The sequence below is a fragment of the Dendrobates tinctorius genome, unplaced genomic scaffold (genome assembly GCF_039654945.1).
Source record: "Dendrobates tinctorius isolate UK_male_01 unplaced genomic scaffold, ASM3965494v1 ptg000024l, whole genome shotgun sequence".
NCBI classification, from domain to species: Eukaryota; Metazoa; Chordata; class Amphibia; order Anura; family Dendrobatidae; genus Dendrobates; species Dendrobates tinctorius.
The window spans coordinates 7,176,629-7,195,415 of NW_027361692.1; the positions used below are offsets into that span (position 1 = coordinate 7,176,629).

The following is an 18,787-nucleotide window of genomic DNA, read 5'->3' on the forward strand; positions in this document are numbered from 1 at the left end:
GCTATGCAGCAGAATCGGTACGGGCAGCAGTCAGTGGTGTCATTTCCAACTGTGCCACCATTGACTCGCTTCACCTCACTACCGACTTGTGCTGCATACCACTGCACGGACACCTCTATTCAAAGCCAGGACACCCACCATTACACCATCACAAGTCTGAGTGCTGCTGGTCACTTTACCTACACCACCATGGCATGCGTTGCTCCTGTCTGGAGCACCACCGCCACCCCCATGCATGCTTGGAGCACAGCCACCGTGACCACTCCTCAGACGTGGAACAGCCCTGCCGCCAACACTATAACATGTACTAGCCCTGCCACCACCATTCCGCAAAACTGGACCATCACTGCCGCCACCAGTCCTCTTGCAAGGACGAGCACTGCCACCACCACCACAGAGCATCAGCAGCAGCCACAGCAACAGCAGCAGCCAAAGCAGCAGATGGGGGACCCACATTCCTTATTTGCCCCAAGTTCCAGGCAGGGCCAACAATCAAGGTGGGCATTGGGCACAAGGAGGTCCAGGCAGGCCAGTTTAAGGAAACAAAAAACAGTTAGGACCACTGTCGCTGAACCTCTGTCCTCTCCTCCTAGTGTGTTAAGCTCCATTCCCATCACTGGCCTCCCTTCCCCCACAAGTTTTGTTGCCCCTTCCCCTAGAACACCTTCATCCACTATAAGCTGTTCATCTTCATTGCACACCCCCAACTTGCAACCATCTGCCACCAAATGCAGAAAAAAATAAATTTTTTAATAATTTTTTTGGTTAAAAATAAATTTAAATTTCTGGTTTAACGTAACAATGATTGATTAATATTTTTTGCGCCACCTACACACACTGCGCCATACACACAATGCACCTTAAACTTTGCAAGGTGTCATAAAAAGTGTTTTGAGGATGGGCTGTTTTCACCATCCTCATTTCACTTATTGTGATACTAGGCCAGGGGGATTATAGATATACCTTGTAATTTGCAACAAACTCTTACTAAGTGTGTGTTGAATCAACTGATGGGTAAAATACATGTCATGTGGCCAATACCCAGGCCTATGGCCAATACCCGGGCCTAGTATCATAACTATTTATCAATCATGGGCAGGTGAATAAACATATGATGTTTAACCTGCAGCGTTGCTTACGTACCAATATATTTCACGCAGACTAGCGATGCTGCAGTTTAACTCGTATGTGTATTTACCTGCCCAGGTGTGAGAACATCATGAATTCACAGGTATACATGGGAAGTTGTTTATTTTATTGGAGTGTAAAAAGACATAGTGCACTCAGTACAGGTATCAAAACAGGTTTTTTATTAACATACACACACAAAAACATTTTTACACCATTTCATCTTGCCAGTGCACCCGTCCTACATCAGAGATAAAGTAGGCCGCAAATTGGTCCCTCATTTAGCCAACTTCAACGGATGACCTGAGAGGGTGCTGAGTGAATTCAGGCAATGGGTTAGGAGCAGCATCATCTTGTTCAAAGGTCAGGTGCTCTTTAGCCATCACAAAATTATGAAGAACCACACACGCCTTCACCACCTCATCCAGTGTTTCAAGTTTAAGATTAATGGCTGTGCCGAGAATTCGCCATCTGGAGACAAGAATCCCAAAAGCACACTCTACAGTTCTTCTGGCCCTGGTCAGCCAGTAATTAAAGATTTTTTTGGTGTGGTCCAAGTCACGGCTGGAGTAGGGTTTCAGTAGGTTTGCGCACATTTGAAAAGCCTCATCCCCAACCATTACAAAGGGCAGTGGCGGAGCTTCGTTGTGGGGAAGAGGCCGTGGCATAGGGAAATTAAATTGGTTGCCATGTCTGAGTTTTTAAAAGCCTGGGAGTCATTACCATGGCCAAATGCTCCAATGTCCACTGCTACAAACATACATCCGGCATCTGCAATGGCCATGAGTACTGTTAAAAAGTACTTTTTGTAATTATAGTACTCAGATCCAGTTCTTTTGGGTTTGATGATTCATATGTGTTTACCATCAACAGCTCCCAAACAGTTGGGGAAATTGCAGACTGTCCAGAATTTGTCAGCAATTTCCATCACTTTTCAGCGGTGGGCAGGGGCATAAATTTTGGACAAAGAACGATCCAGAGAGCCCGGCAGGTGCCCGCAACAATTCCAGACAAGGTGGAGATTCCAATACGGTACTGGAAGTGTAGTGAACATAGGGTCTCTCCAGTCGCCAGGAATCTGCGAAACAGAGAAAGAAGTAAAATTAATATTTCTGTATATGGTTTTTTAAAACAATAAAATAAAAAATTAGTATATTCACGAAAAATAATTAGGCCAGGTTTTGAATAGTACATGTCACAAAAAAAAGGAGACACCCCCCTTGGTTTTTAAATATTACGTACCGTAAAGTCACCAGGAGCCGTTCCTCAGGAGGAATCGCACGACGGAGCTGTGTGTCCTGTCTCCGGATGGATTCTTGGACACGAGCAAGCAAATCCCTGAAGCTTTCTTGGGACATCCGGATATAATCTGTAAATTTATCCGGGTTTGCCTGTAGATCGCTGTAGAGGGTGTGGTACGCCCCACGGCTCTCCCGGAGTTCAACAATCGGATGTATCCACAAATGCCACCGCTGCCGTCTTCACTGTCTCTCTCTTCCTTTGTTCATGGCAAGCAACTGCATATGCCCTAGCCATCGCGATGTCCAAATCCAAGTTGAAGTGAAAACTCTTCCAGTGCAGATCCATGTTGACACGAGAAAAATCAAGCAAATGTGAAGAATACGGCTGTAGACAGGGTCTATATGTTACCATACCACACTGCCACTGATGTCCCATTGGTGGTGTGTGTTGCAAGATTGTTATCTATTCTTTTTTTGGTGAAGACAAACAATGTGCAAAGAAATGCAAACGCATTGAAAATGCATGCAAACGCATACAAACCCTGCATTTTTTTGCTTCATGCGCACGAAAATGCTGCAAAAAAGCGCAGCGTTTGTATGCGTTTTTTTAATGCATTTGTGTGCGCAAAAAATGTGAAAGTAGCCTAAGTAAGTATTTTTAAATGTAAACTTGATTAATTCATGGAAATCAAGACAAGAATGAGACCCCCATCTTTCTTTTTCGCAAAGAAGAAAATAGCAGCTGTAGGTGAGGAGTAAGGCCGGATACGACCTTTCCATAAATTTTCAGTAATACATTCTTTCATGGCAGTATGCTCATGTCTCAACAAACTGTACAGGGAAACTTTTAGTAATTTTTTATTAGGAATAAGATTAATAGCACAATAATAAGGACTATGGGGAGGTAGCCTTTTTTTCCAAGAACACAACTCAGAAGTTTTTCAAGTACCCCGGCAGTCCCTCCAGACTAGAGAAGCAAATTTGTACAGAAATAAGACATTTCTTATGACAGTTAAGACTCCACTTAACAATATCCTTCTGACACCAATCGATAATCGAATTATGAACTCGCAGCCATGGAAATCCCAATACCAACCCAGCAGGTAAAATGTACAAAACATAGCAGGGGATGAACTCATAGTAATGTTTTCCCACTCTAAGTGTGAATTCCACGTTAGTAGCTGGTCAAATTCTGAAGTTATGATATGCTGCCAATGGCAACAATTTGAATGGGTCTCTCTAATCTAACTGTCCCGAAACCTATTTTAAGAACCAGTCCTGAATCAGTAAAGCTTGATGCAGACCCACAGTCAATGAAAGCAAATGCATGGAAACATAGTTCTACATTTAACACCACTTTATTAGAGGAGTAAAAAGGTATCTAGAAGTCTGGATGACCTTCTTAACACTCATCCAAAAAGCTGAGCCTGCTCTATAACCAGCACAGTGGGTGTCAGCAATATGTACCTCCAAAAAAAGAGATATAAAAAAGTAACCAAAATACTGTAGAAATGTGGTACAAATTAAAATTACAGCTTGCCACACAAAAGACAAAGCTCTATCAATTGAAAAATAAAAAAAGCTTTTGGTCTCAGAAAACAAAAATCTTTTTCTAACCTTTCATTCCACTTATTTTTTTTCCAGTTACAGTGGCAAGTAAAAGTTTGGGCACCCCTGGTCAAAATTACTGTGAGCACCCTGTAGCCCCCCCTTTTGAAAGTATCACAATTTGAAAACACTTTTTTGCAGACAGACAAGAGTCATTCAATTCTTGTCTGAGGGATTTTCATCCATTCTTCCTCGTAAAATTCTTCCAGTTCTGTGAGATTCCCACATCATCTTGAATGCACTACTATCTTGAGGTCTAGCCCAAGATTTTCAATGAAGTTCAGATCAAGGGACTGTGAGGGACATTGTAAAACCTTCAACATGCGCCTTTTGGGGTAGTCTATTGTGGATTTGACGTATGTTTAGGATCATTATCCATTTGTAGAAGCCATCCTCTTTTCAACTTCAGATTTTTTTCATGGTGCTCTGTTTGCATCAAGAATTTTTTGAAATTTCATTGAATCCATTCTTCCCTCTACTCCTGAAATGTTCCTCATGCCATTAGTTCAAACACAGCCCCAAAGCATGATTTATCCACCCAAATACTTAAGATGTTCTTTTCCTGAAATTCTGCGCCATTTTTTTCCACACATACCTTTGATCATTGTTGGCAAAAAGTTCTATTTTAAACTCATCAGTCAACAGGACTTGTTTCCAATATGCATCAGGCTTGTTTAGATGTTCTTGTGCATACATACTGTCTGCAGTGTGTATCCTAGAAGTGTGTATCTTAAAAGTGTGAGATGATGTGAAAACATGAATTAATCCAGAATGATGCATACAGACTGTTCCCTCTCATCTGCCACCATCGCACTCTAACCAGCATGTCTATCTATTCACCCTACAGGTACGTCACTCAGCTTTCCACAAAGACTTCTTACCTCTGCACATAGCATTCACTTGGTACGTCACTCAGCTTTCCACAAAGACTTCTTACCTCTGCACATAGCATTCACTTGGTATGTCACTCAGCTTTCCACAAAGACTTTTTACCTCTGCACATAGCATTCACTTGGTACATCACTCAGCTTTCCACAAAGACTTCTTACCTCTGCACATAGCATTCACTTGGTATGTCTCTCAACTAACCCCCTGCTTTACCCCTGTATTATTTATGAACTTGTTTACTTTGGCGTGCTCATATGCATCTGGTCCACTCTTAATTATCTGACCAAGAGGAGCACTGACCACTCCTCTCAGCTTCACACCTGAATGCACTTTGTAGCACATATGACTTTAGTCTGCAGTGTGTATTCTAGACGTGTGTATCTTAAAAGTGTGAGATGATATGAAAATATGAATTAATCCAGAATTGAACCAGAAGGGAACAGAAGGTAACTGGAAAGAGTCACTTTAAACAATGTTTCTGTTTGTTTCCACTCTAACCCCTATAATCCTTCACTTTCTGATAGCCCCACTAATCCCTACACCTAGTAAAGAACTGTTCATCTCTTCTTCAATCCTTCCAATCCATCTCGCCTCTTCCTCAGATCTGTTCCTCAACATACAATCCTCTGTCTCCAAACACAGTGAGCCCCCTCATGCCCTCTCCTGCTCTCACCTGCTAACACTCTCTCTGTTCCTCCTCACTGCCGGCGATATCTCTCCAAATCCTGGTCCTCCTCACCACAATCCCACAGTCATCTCTACCTCCCATCCACACCCTATCACAACTTTCCGTAACCACTCCAACCTTATACACATTCGCCCAGCCCCAGCTTCCCCAGTCCCACTAACAGGAGCTCTGTGGAACGCTCGCTCTGTCTGCAACAAACTTTCTTTCATCCATGATCTTTTTATTACTAACAAACTTTCCTTCCGCGCCATCACCGAAACCTGGCTCACCTCCTCTGACACAGCCTCTCCTGCTGCACTCTCATATGGTGGATTCCACCTTTCCCACACCCCCCGCCCCAGCTGCAAGCATGGTGAAGGAGTTGGATCTTCTCCTGTCAGATAACTGCTCCTTCACCCCAATGCCACTGCCGCCCTCTGTTACCCTCCCTTCCTTGAGGTGCACTCTGCACGCATCTACTCCCCCTCCAACTAGCTGTCATATACCGCCCTCCAGGGTCAGCCACCACCTTCTTTGACCACTTCACCACCTGGCTACGCCATTTCCTTTCCACTGATATCCCCCATCATCTTGGGCAACTTCAACATCCCCATTGACACTTCCCTCTCAGCTGCCACTAAATTTCTATCTCTCACTTCCTCCTTTGGCCTCACTCAATGGTCTTCTGCAGCCACTCACAAAGATGGCCACACACTAGACCTCATCTTCACCCACCTCTGCTCCCTATCTAGCCTCTCTAACTCACCTCTTCCTCTCTCTGACCGCAACCTACTTACATTCTCTTCCTTCTCCTTCTCAGGTCCACTATCCCCACCTCAAAAACTCGCAAACCCTCGCAGAAATCTTCAACACCTCGATCTACACTCACTTTCTGAATCCCTCCTCCCTCTCACAGATATAAGTTCCCTACACAATGCGGATGCCGCTGCCGCTCTATATAACACCACAATAGCTGTAGCTTTGGAATCAGTTGTCCCTCTCAAACATACCAAAACTCGCAAAATCAACAGACAGCCCTGGCACACCAGTCTGACCAAAGAACTGAGGCGGGCTTCCAGGGCTGCTGAGCGGAGATGGAAAAAATCCCACTCCAATGAGGACTTCATCACATTCAAACAGTCCCTCACTGCTTTCAAGGCCACACTCGCTGCAGCAAAACAAACCTACTTCTCATCTCTCATATCCTCCCTGTCTCACAACCCTAAACAGTTATTCAACACCTACAATTCTCTCCTCCGCCCCCCAGCACCTTCTCCCTCTCCACTCATCTCAGCTGAAGACTTTGCCTCATTTTTCAAGGAGAAGATTGATAACATCAGAGACAGTTTTGGTCAACAACCCCCAGTGCCCTTCCTCCTACCTGCCCTGCCCTCCTCCCCCAAAACCAACTTCTCCACCATTACAGAAGATTGACTCTCCACTCTACTCTCAAGATCACATCTCACTACCTGTGCACTTGACCCGATCCCATCCCACTTCATCCCAAACCTTACTACAGTCTTCATCCCAACCCTAACCCATCTCTTCAACCTATCACTAACAACTGGTGTTCTCCCCTCAAGCTTTAAACATGCCTCAATCACACCTATCCTCAAAAAGCCCTCTCTTGACCAATCCTCTGTATCTAGCTATTGCCCTATATCACTTCTCCCCTATGCCTCAAAACTACTGGAACAACACGTCCATCTTGAACTATCCTCCCACCTCTCTTCTTGCTCCCTCCTTGACCACTTGCAATCTGGCTCCCGGCCACACCACTCCACTGAAACTGCCCTAACTAAGGTCACCAATGACCTACTAGCCACCAAGGCCAAGCGACACTACTCTGTCCTCCTCCTCCAGGACCTGTCCTCTGACTTTGACACAGTGGACCATTCCCTATTACTACAGACCCTCTCATCTCTTGGTATCACAGACTCGGCCCTATCTTGGATTGTGTCATACCTAGCAGACCGGACATTCAGCGTCTCCCATTCACACACCACCTCCTCACCGCGCCCCCTATCCGTCGGAGTCCCGCAAGGTTCAGTCCTAGGTCCCCTGCTCTTCTCCGTTTACACCTTCGGCCTCGGACAGCTCATAGAATCTCATGGCTTTCAGTATCATCTCTATGCTGATGACACACAGATCTACATCTCTGGACCAGATATCACCTCCCTACTGAACAGAATCCCTCAATGTCTGTCTGCTATTTCATCCTTCTTCTCCGCTAGATTTCTAAAACTTAATATGGACAAAACAGAATTAATCATCTTTCGCCCATCTCATGTGACCCCCCCAACAGACCTATCCATTAAAGTAAATGGCTGCCAACTTTCTCCAGTCCCACAAGCTCGCTGCCTCGGGGTTATCCTTGACACTGATCTCTCTTTCAAACCACATATCCAAGCCCTTTCCGCTTCCTGCCAACTTAAACTCAAAAATATTTTGTGGATCCGTACATTCCTCAACCATGAATCTTCAAAAACCCTAATCCATGTCCTCATCATCTCCCGCCTTGACTATTGCAACCTCCTGCTCTCTGGCCTCCCCTCTAACACTCTCGCACCCCTCCAATCTATTCTTATCTCTGCTGCACCTGTCCCCCCGCTATTCCCTAGCCTCTCCCCTCTGTCAATCCCTGCACTCGCTCCCCATTACCCAAAGACTCCAGTTCAAAACCCTAGCCATGACATACAAAGCCATCCACAACCTGAGTCCTCTGTACATCTGTGTAGTCTCCTGGTACTTACCTGCACGAAACCTCCGATCCTCACAAGATCTCCTTCTGTACTCCCCTCTTATCTCCTCTTCCCACAAACGCATACAAGATTTCTCCCGCGCATAGGTGCGGGGTGGTTGTTTTTATCAGTAGTTTGCACCTGAGCTGCCCCTTGCCTTTATTAGTGGAGGCCCACTGCATCCTGCTATATGTGCATTTGTCATCAGACAGAGATTTGGTAAGGCCATATCTTGTTGTGTGAGTTTTTTTGAATTTTTTCTATGTTAGCTGTTTTGACATTAGTGTTAGGGACCTGCAATATTATGAGGAGCCTTGACATTGGCTTGCAGGCTCTATCTATTTTGGCCAAAATATTAACCAATACCTGTAATATACTACTTATTAGTAATCACTTACGCACAGCCAAATATAACAGACAGCTCTCCATCCTCCTCCTTCTTGACCTGTCCTCTGCCTTTGACACAGTTGACCACTACCTACAGCTACAGATTCTTTCTTCCCTTGGCATAAAAGACCTAGCCCTGTCCTGGATTTCCTCATACCTTTCTGACTGCACATTCAGCGTTTCCCACTCCCACACTACCTCCTCATCCCGCCCCCTCTCTGTTGGAGTCCCCCAAGGATCTGTCCTGGGGCCCCTACTTTTTTCCATCTATACTCTTGGCCTAGGACAACTCATAAAGTCCCATGACTTCCAGTACCACCTGTATGCAGATGACACTCAGATCTACCTCTCTGGCCCAGATGTCACCTCTCTGCTGTCCAGAATCCCGGAGTGTCTATCAGCCATATCCTCCTTTTTCACCTCTCGCTTCCTAAAACTCAACGTAGACAAAACTGAACTCATTATCTTTCCTCCATCTCACGTATCTTACCTACCCGATCTATCTATTATGGTAAATGGCATGATGCTCTCTCCCACACCTGAAATCCGCTGCCTTGGAGTAACTCTTGACTCTGCCCTGTCCTTCTAACCGCATGTTCAATATCTTGCCACCTCCTGTCGCCTCCAACTCAAAAATATTTCCAGAATCCGTCCCTTCCTCAGTCCTCATTCTACTAAAACTCTTGTACATGCCCTCATCATCTCCCGCCTTGACTATTGCAACACTCTCCTCTTTGGCCTCCCTGCTAACTCTCTTGCACCACTCCAGTCTGTCCTCAATTCTGCTGCCCGACTAATCCACCTCTCTCCTAGCTACTCCCCTGCCTCTCCCCTCTGCAAATCCCTCCATTGGCTCCCAATTCCCTAACGAATTCAGTTCAAAATACTAACACTGACCTACAAAGCCATCCCCAACCTTTCCCCTCCCTATATCTCTGAACTAATCTCCCAATATCTTCCCTAACGTACTCTTCGATCCTCCCAAGACCTCCTACTCTCCTCCACACTTATTCGTTCCTCACACAACCGCCTCCAAGATTTCTCCCGAACATCCCCTAACCTCTGGAATGCAATGCCTCAACACATCCGATTATCCACCACCGTCAGATCCTTCAAACAGAAGCTGAAAACCCATCTTTTCAGGAAAGCTTACAGAGCATAACCATTCTGCCGCCTCACCACCGCCTGAGCTGCTGCCTCATCACCACCAGAGCTGCTGCACCCCCGATCTTCTGTCTTTTCCCCGCTATCCCATAGAATGCAAGTCCACAAGGACAGGGTCCTCTCCCCTCTGTACCAGTCTGTCATTGTAAATTTGTCGTGGAAACTTGTTTACTATTAACGATATTTATAACTTTGTATGTAACCCCCCTTCTCATGTACAGCACCATGGAATTAATCGTGCTATATAAATAAATAATAATAATAATAATAATAATAATAATAATAATAATGTACTCATTGTTTGCATTAATTTTTTGCACTTATCATATCATTTTTTGCAGGATGCAGCCAGGCCTCTTTCTGTTGGCTTGGTCTATTGGGGCGCCTGTCACTGTGTGTTGCGTATTATAGTGCTATAGCAGCCCGCCTGATAATACTATGGGTGTCATTAATAGGTTGCAAGCCAGACACTTTGCATCACACTTATATGTGTGACTGACGTCCTATGCAAGCCATATCTATGTGCATTTTTCCTACTAAGCAGCCAACCCCATCATTGTTTGTTAGGTGTGGGGTGGTTGTTTTTATCAGTAGTTTGCACCTGAGCTTCCCCTTGCCTCTATTAGTAGAGGCCCGCTGCATCCTGCTATATGTGCATTTGTCATCAGACAGGGTTTTGGTAAGGCCATATCTTGTTGAGTTTTTTTTAATTTTTTCTATGTTAGCTGTTTTGACATTAGTGTTAGGGAACTGCAATATTATGAGGAGCCTTGACGTTGGCTTGCAGGCTCTATCTATTTTGGCCAAAATATTAACCAATACCTCATTTAATGTGCTCATTGTATGCATTAATTTTTTGCACTTATCATATCATTTTTTGCAGGATGCAGCCGTGCCTCTTTCTGTTGGCTTGGTCTATTGGGGCGTCTGTCACTGTGTGTTGCATATTATAGTGCTGTAGCAGCCTGCCTGATAATACTATGGGCGTCATTAATAGGTTGCAAGCCAGACACTTTGCATCACACTTATATGTGTGACTGGCATCCTATGCAAGCCTTATCTATGTGCATTTTTCCTACTAAGCAGCCAACCCCACCATGGTTTTTTAGGTCTTGGGTGGTTGTTTTTATCAGTAGTTTGCACCTGAGCTGCCCCTTGCCTTTATTAGTGGAGGCCCACTGTATCCTGCTATATGTGCATTTGTCATCAGACAGGGTTTTGGTAAGGCCATATCTTGTTGTGTGAGTTTTTTTGAATTTTTTCTATGTTAGCTATGAAGGAATAGGTTTGGACCTGTTCACAATGGAGAAGAACCGCAAGACTGTGGAAATGAGCTGCAGTTAGCAGCAAGAGGTTCTTCAGCAGCAGAAGCAAAACAAAGCAGAACAACAGGAGTGCGGAGCACCAGCAGAGCCACAAGAGTGTGTTTCACAAGCAGAGCTACAAGAGTACGGAGCACAGACAGAGCCACAAGAGTGCGGATCACAGGCAGAGCCACAAGAGTGTGGAGACAAGCAGAGCCGCAAGAGTACGGAGCACAGGCAGAGTCACAAGAGTTCCGAGCAGGCAGAGCCGCAAGAGTGTGGAGCAGGCAAAGCCGCAAGGGTACAGAGCAGGCAGAGCTGCAAGATTGCGGAGCACAGACAGAGTCACAAAAGTATGGAGCAGGCAGAGCCGGAAGAGTGCAGAGCACAAGCAGAGCCACAAAAGTGACACAGGCACACGAAGAGGACACAAGGAAAGACACAGCAGGGAAAGGAGCCATAGACAAGGAGACAAAGACAGAGGTAGGACTGAGTTCAGACAAGGTAACGGTACGAGACAAGGTATAGGAACAAAGACATAGAGACCAGGATATTCTGCCTCCTGGAGGGCGGCAAGGACAGGTACAAGACAAGGCTAGAATAAAGACACAGAGACCAGGATATTCTTCCTCCTGGAGGGCAGATAGACAGGTACAAAGCAAGGCTAGGAATCAAGCTTCCAGAGAAGGTGAAGCACAGGACAGGACCTGGCAACTCAGCAGCAAGAGACTGAGCAAAGGCATTGATCAGGCCACTTCCACCGGGTGGAGCTGCCCTAAATACTAGAGGCTTCTTGGTGATTGGCCGGGAGCACATTTGGCAGGTGCACACTGATTCCATATTGATACAGGAAAGATATATATCTTTGCTAGCCAGTAGATAGAAGAATATTTAGAATTGAGAGTCCTCAATGGTTGATACCTTTTAATGGCTAACTGAAAAGATGGTAACAAGTTGCAAGCTTGTATTAGTCTAGCCTGATGAAGAGTCCTGTGTAGTCTCGAAAGCTTGCAACTTGTTACCATCTTTTCAGTTAGCCATTAAAAGGCATCAACCATTGAGGACTCTCAATTCTAAATATTCTTCACTGATTCCATAAGAACCAGAGAGTGTTGGCGCCGCCCCCCTATGCACACAGCCAGAAAGCATGCAGAGAGCAGGCAAGAAGCAAGAGGCACACAGCATGGAGTCGGCACCAGACAGAACTCACAGTATGGCCTGGAGCAGTGAGTAAGTTGGTGTGTGGGGGATGGGAGGCCCAGCAGTGAAGCCGGCAGGGTTGTTACATAATGTAAATAATGTAAAACACCATATGTGAATATTTATCCATCAATGTTTATTTACTTTATATACAGAATTGTATTGTTATGAACTTACCAAAATACCTGGATATTCAATAAGAGCCGACATTATATAGGCAGTCAGTGTAACTGGACTGTAGTCACCACCTTGAAGTTGAGTATTTATTATTCTGCCTGGTTCCCAAAATTCTCCATTTTTCTTCTGATGTATTAAAAGCCATGTAAGAGTATCATGAAGAACTACAGGGTCAACTAATACAAATGATCGAGCTTTTAAGAAACATCGCAGGACAAAGGCAGACAACCTACGAAATAAGAGATTATATTTTTGTGTTAAATGCTGCAAATAGATAATTTTCCACTGCAATAAATGTTACTGCTGTTACCGCATGTTTTCTATTATTTGACTAATATTTTTACTGCATTTAGCCTTTTTTTTAACCAGGAACTGAGTCAGCTACATAAAGGTCACTCAAAAAGTTAATATTCTGAACCACTACTAGCTAATATAGAGATCTTTTGGGACCATTCATCAAGACTGGCATTTTTCATACTGGACTTGATGAGGAGATATGCTAGAATTTGAGACAATTTAGTAGAATTCATTACATTTTATTGGCAATTAAATTGAATAAAATGACATGAATCTTCAATAATGGAGAAAGACCATCACCTTTTTACAGGCCATCAATGGAACCAGATTATATTTTTCATTAAATGGCGGGATTGCTTTCTAATTACTGATAGATTTCAGCTGATGCCTTTACTTTCTATGGCTTTTTGTACTTTTCTTGCTTCATGTGTTCAATTATTTTTGCCATTTCTCATTATTGCACCTAACTTAAGTGAACCTGTCTTGTGAAAAAATTCTACCAACTTGTGATAGCAGTAACCTCGTCCCCCGCACTTACTGACAGTGGCTCATTATTAGAGCTGGCTGTCTGTCAGTCGCAGTGGTGCCATTACATCCGCTGCTATTTATACACAGAGTGGTGACTGGACCCTCGCCAGTGCCACCCCCTTGACTGAAACTGGAACGCTACCGGGAGGAAAAAAGTGCCACCACGAGCAGGTTCAAATTGCTATTAATCTGCAGATTAACCCCATATCTGCAGGTTAATTGCTTTTTTTCATGTGACACGTTCCATTTAATTCATGGACAGTTATGGTTTGATTTCTTTGCCTGTGTAGATTGGATGGGCTGTTACCGACGTCTGGTGAGAATTTCATATCAATAACACAGTTAGAAATATATTTACTTAGAAAATTGGTGACGCGTTTAATACTTTTTTCACCCTCTTTATTTATCAGTAATGTGCTAAATTACTAGCTGTATATTGTTACACCATTCTATGTACAATTACCCCGTGTGCTGAGTGTGATGCAGTCATTGAATTGTCTAGTTAGAGAATACATCAATCTTACTGAAGTCGGGGTGTGATAACACATGTGTGTGTACACTGCATACTGGCAACATGCACGGCAAGCTTTCTTGATTTATTAACTATTGGACCATTTTATGTTTTTGGAGAGCCCACTAGTCTGACACAGTTAGGCTTGGTACACAGTCAGTAAACCACTAGTCCAGCAGATATTCACATAAGGAAGATGGTACTAATAAAAGTTTTTCACCAGCAATAATTGTCAATAAAAAAAATAAATTAATAATAAGCTTGTGGTTAAGAGGGGAAAGCTAAGCGTCTCCTAAGTCTTGATTTATTGGGAAACCTGGGATGTTATTGAATAGTCAAAATTTTTGTGCGCAGGTGTATGTGCTTCATCACACCCTGACAGGAATATTATGAGAAAAGTGATGGATTTTTCATTATGATAAATTGTTTGAGGTTTAGACAATTATTAATGTACCATGTACTTCCTGAAGGATCATCATTTCCAAAGGCACTAAAAGACCCATCTTCTCTTTGATAAATAAGTTCTCTTTGGTACCCTAGGTAACAAAATAATAAGTGTTATTAATAGAAGAAGTGATAAGACAAAGACTATTTTAGAGAGTATTCTAACATGACATTTATAGTGTATCACACCTCTGGGATCCCTCAGTGTAGTCTATGGGGGTATGGAAACATTTAAATGTTCATTTATGTTTCTGTAACTACTATCAATCAAATGAAAGATTATGCAAGCAACTTATACTGTATCCGTAAAGCATGCCCCAGGATGAATAACAAAAGTTTTAAGCACCAAAATATTAATGTAGTTCAAAATTAAAAATTCCAGATAGAAATCCAAATTTATTTTGTATATTATTTTAATGTGCAAATTAACTCCCCTTCAGAAGGTCGAAAGCAATCTCATATCAGCCAATCCAAAGATTTGCATAAATTTACAAACAGCTGTTTTTGTGATCTCACCCTTCTTCAAAGCAGAGCAGGTTAATGGATGGCAAAAGATGATATATCTCACTGTGATCCTAGAAGAGCTGTGATACGAGGGGCATTCATTAAAGTGAATCTATCACCTCATTTTTCCGACTATAAGATGCGGCCACCACCATCAGGTGCTTAACTATAGCATTCTGTAATGCTGTAGATAAGCCCCATGTAACCTGAAAGATAAGAAAAACGAGTTAGATTATACTCACCCGGGGGGTCCGGTCCCATGGATGTCGTGGTCCGGAGCCTCCCATCTTCTAGCGATGACGTTCTCCTCCTTACTTCTGCCGCGGCTCCTGCACAAGCGTACTTTATCTTCCCTGTTGAGGTCAGATTAAAGTACTGCAGTGCGCAGGCGCCAGACCTCTCTGGCCTTTCCTGGCGCCTGCGCACTGCAGTACTCTGCTCTGCCCTCAAAAGGGCAGATATAGTACGTCTGCGCAGGAGTCACGGCAGAAGTAAGGGGGAGGACGTCATCGCTAGAAGATGGGAGGCGCCAGACCAGATCGCAACACCCATCGGACAGGACCGGACCCCCAGGTGAGTATAATCCAACTCATTTTTCTTATCTTTCAGGTTACATCTGGGGCTTATCTACAGCATTACAGAATGCTGTAGATAAGCCCCTGATGGTGGTTGCCGCATCTCATATCGGAAAAATGAGGTGACAGATTCCCTTTAAAGATTTCCCCTGACCCACTTTTATTTATCACAGGGCACTGAAACTGTACATGTGTAATGAAATGTCTCTTTAGGTTATGTACCAATTTGCAACTCAAAACTGATAATGATCTTGATTTTACAGGTGCTGAAGTGGTGTGAGGTTTGATAATGGACCCAGTGGAATACAGAGCAGTCATCAAGTTCCTTTACTTGAAAGGGTGCACATGAAATGAGACGTTTGATGAGATGAAAGAGGTTCATGGTGATGATTCCCCATCATATGATATAGTCAAAAACTGGCATCATCAATATAAATGTGATAGGACTTTGGTGCAAACAGCTCCAATTCCAGGGAGACCCCACTCTGCTATTGATGAACACACCATCCAGCAAATGGAGGTCGCCATTTTGGAAAATCGCTGCATAGCCATTCTCTGGATGATCCAGAAAAGGCATGGGGAAAGGTCATATGTTCAGATAAGACCAAAATAGAACTTTTTGGTATCAACTCCACTCGCCATGTTTGGAGGAAGAAGAAGGATGAGTACTACTCTAGGAATACAGTCACAACCGTGGAAAATGGTGGGGGAAACATCATACTTTGTAGGTGCTTTTCTGCAAAGAGGAAAGGATGACTGCACCATATTGAAGGGAGGATGGATGGGGTCATTTATTGCGAGATTTTGGCCAACAACCTCGTTCTCTCAGTCAGAGCATTAAAGATGGATCATGGCTGGATAGAAAATCTTTGGAGGGAGCTGAAACTCAATATTGCCCAGCAACAGCCACCAAACTTGAAAGATCTGGAGAAGATCTGTTTGGAGGAGTGGGCCAAAATCCATGCTGTAGTGTGTGGAAACTTGGTTACAGGAAATGTCTGACCTCTGTAATTGCAAACAAAGGTTTCTGTACCAAATATTATGTTCTGTTTTTCTGTTGTATCAAACACTTATTTAATGCTATAAAATGCAAATTAATTATGTAACAGTCATACAATGTGATTTTCTGGATTTTTTTTTAAGTTTCTGTCTCACAGTTGAAGTGTGCCTACAAAAAAAATTACAGACCTCTCCATTGATTGTAGAAGGCAAAACTTACAACCACATGTCAAATGTCAAAAAGAAAAAAAAAATCAGGAAGGAAGGAATTGACATTTTTTTAATTGCCACTCTTCGCAAAAAATGCAATAAATAGCAATTAAAAAATATATAATGTTGTATGTACCCCAAAATGGTATTCATAAAAATGTGCTGTAAAGATTCACTCTCTCAAGTAGGCAATAGGCCTTAGGTAACGTTCACACAGGCAATGCAGTTTTAATCCAAACAAATGCAGTTGTTACTGCTTTTCTCAAGTTGCACAGCACCAAACATCAAAATCATAAACATAAATCCCTAGCCTTGTCCAAGCACTAACTAAATAGAATAGACCCTGTCTACTTCAGACGCCACTGAGCTAGCCTCACTTTGGTCAAAGAGAACTGCTATCATCCATAGAAACCACGGATACTTACAGTTTTGTACACATGGTCTGTGCAGACTATTCAGGGACACAGGAAAGGAGATATTTTATTCATGGGGCTCTAAAATTACACAATTATTTGCAAAGGCACCAAGTTGGGATATGATGCAGAACACCTAAATACTGATGGAAAATATGAGAGTGACAACAATCGGAGAGGACATAACCTGTATGATACCTAGATGTAAATGTTTATTTGTGATACTGACTGAGCCTAATCAGTATTATGGCTTCTGTATGGTCCACAGTCTGATGATAGTTGGTAACAACAACTCCTAGTATATTCTTATCATTGTTAATGACATACTGGGACTTGCAGACTTGTGCAATACAAGCATATATGGTGGAGGCTGACCTGACATTGCAGTTGATCACTGTACAAAGCTTGACACTGTATTCATGTACTGATGATGGTTCTGGGGATGTATTTATGTCCTGACATGGGTTCTGGATCTGTATTGATGTATGGACGTTGTTTCTGATGTTGTATGCATGTATTGATGGTGGTTCTGGTGCTGTATTCATGTACTAACAGTGATTCTGATGCTATATTCATGTACTAATGATGGAACTGATTACTGTATTAATGTACTGATACTGGTTCTGGTGCTGTGTTCATATACTGATGGTTGTTCTGGTGATGTATTTATGTGTTGATGGTGGTTTTGTTATTGTATTCATGTACTGAGAATGGCTCTCAATTTTTGCGGCCCTTGGAGTAAGTTCAATTTGACAGTGTGGCCCCTTGATCAAAAAAATTTACGTGCCCCTGCTATATGCTTACATTTGATATTTTGACTTTACACATACAGTATATATGCATGTACCGGGTAACCAAATGTCACCATGGAACCTCAGAACTTAAAAAATACTGATATTTCATAGCTGCCTATATTTGGCAATCCATCTGTATCAAATTGTGACTGAGTATGAATTACACATAATTTGTGGTTTCTTATTTAACTTAATATAAAACATAATTCGTGTCTGAAGATTGAGTGGTCGAACGTGCTTTTGTGGTAATAATAAGAAACATAAGTACATGATTCTTATTAAAACATATTTATTGCATTAAGTTAGTCAACAAACTGAAATGTATCCCTTCCTATTTGTTCAGGTCAAGTGAAATCTGGTAGGAAATTGTAAGTTGCCAATTATATGGTGAGACAGCAAAACAAAAGTTTAATTTACCGTAGATCACATCTAGCATATTGTACATCACAAAATATGAAATATATTTTATTATGTAAAGAATTTATAGCCTTTATGTATTTGTTCACCAATTTATACTTTGTATATGTAATAATTTAACATCAAATTTTAGTGACTTTTTAAATACATTGCATTACTTAGTTTGTACTGACTTGCAGCAGAAGTGTTATAGAGCAATGAGCTACATTATCAACCCTTGCAGACTGCAGAGCGTAAATCTCCAAAAATCATTACTGGCTCTAGGGCTTAACTTAGCGTGCTCTGGTAATTTTCATTGTTACAAGTGACATGTTTTAGACTAGACACTGCACAGTAATCTGATATAAGAAAAATTAAGTGTCATGTAATGCTATCAAAAAGCTCATTAGCACATTCAGTCATGGACATCAGAATCACCTGTTACTAAAGTTAATAAGCTATAGGAAAGCCTTCCTTATAAAATAAAATAAAAGGAAAGCTATACTCATTTCCCGAATCTGCCTCTGCCTCCAGCACTGCCATTTTGAAAGGTGCTATGGTATTCAGACCAACAGCCACATAGTGATGTCATCACTCCCGTTCTTTTGGAA

At 42.7% G+C, this 18,787-nt stretch overlaps 1 protein-coding gene across 1 annotated transcript in view; it reads right to left on the minus strand.

The window, feature by feature from the left end:
- The window catches only part of CD109 (CD109 molecule), a 465,421-nt gene that overhangs the window by 101,754 nt on the left and 344,880 nt on the right, over positions 1-18,787 (minus strand). The window contains exons 24-25 of the mRNA XM_073569324.1: positions 14,296-14,377; positions 12,506-12,734 (exon numbers count right to left, since the gene is read on the minus strand). Coding sequence (XP_073425425.1) covers positions 12,506-12,734; positions 14,296-14,377 — 311 coding nt within the window. The remainder of the gene's footprint in view (positions 1-12,505; positions 12,735-14,295; positions 14,378-18,787) is intronic.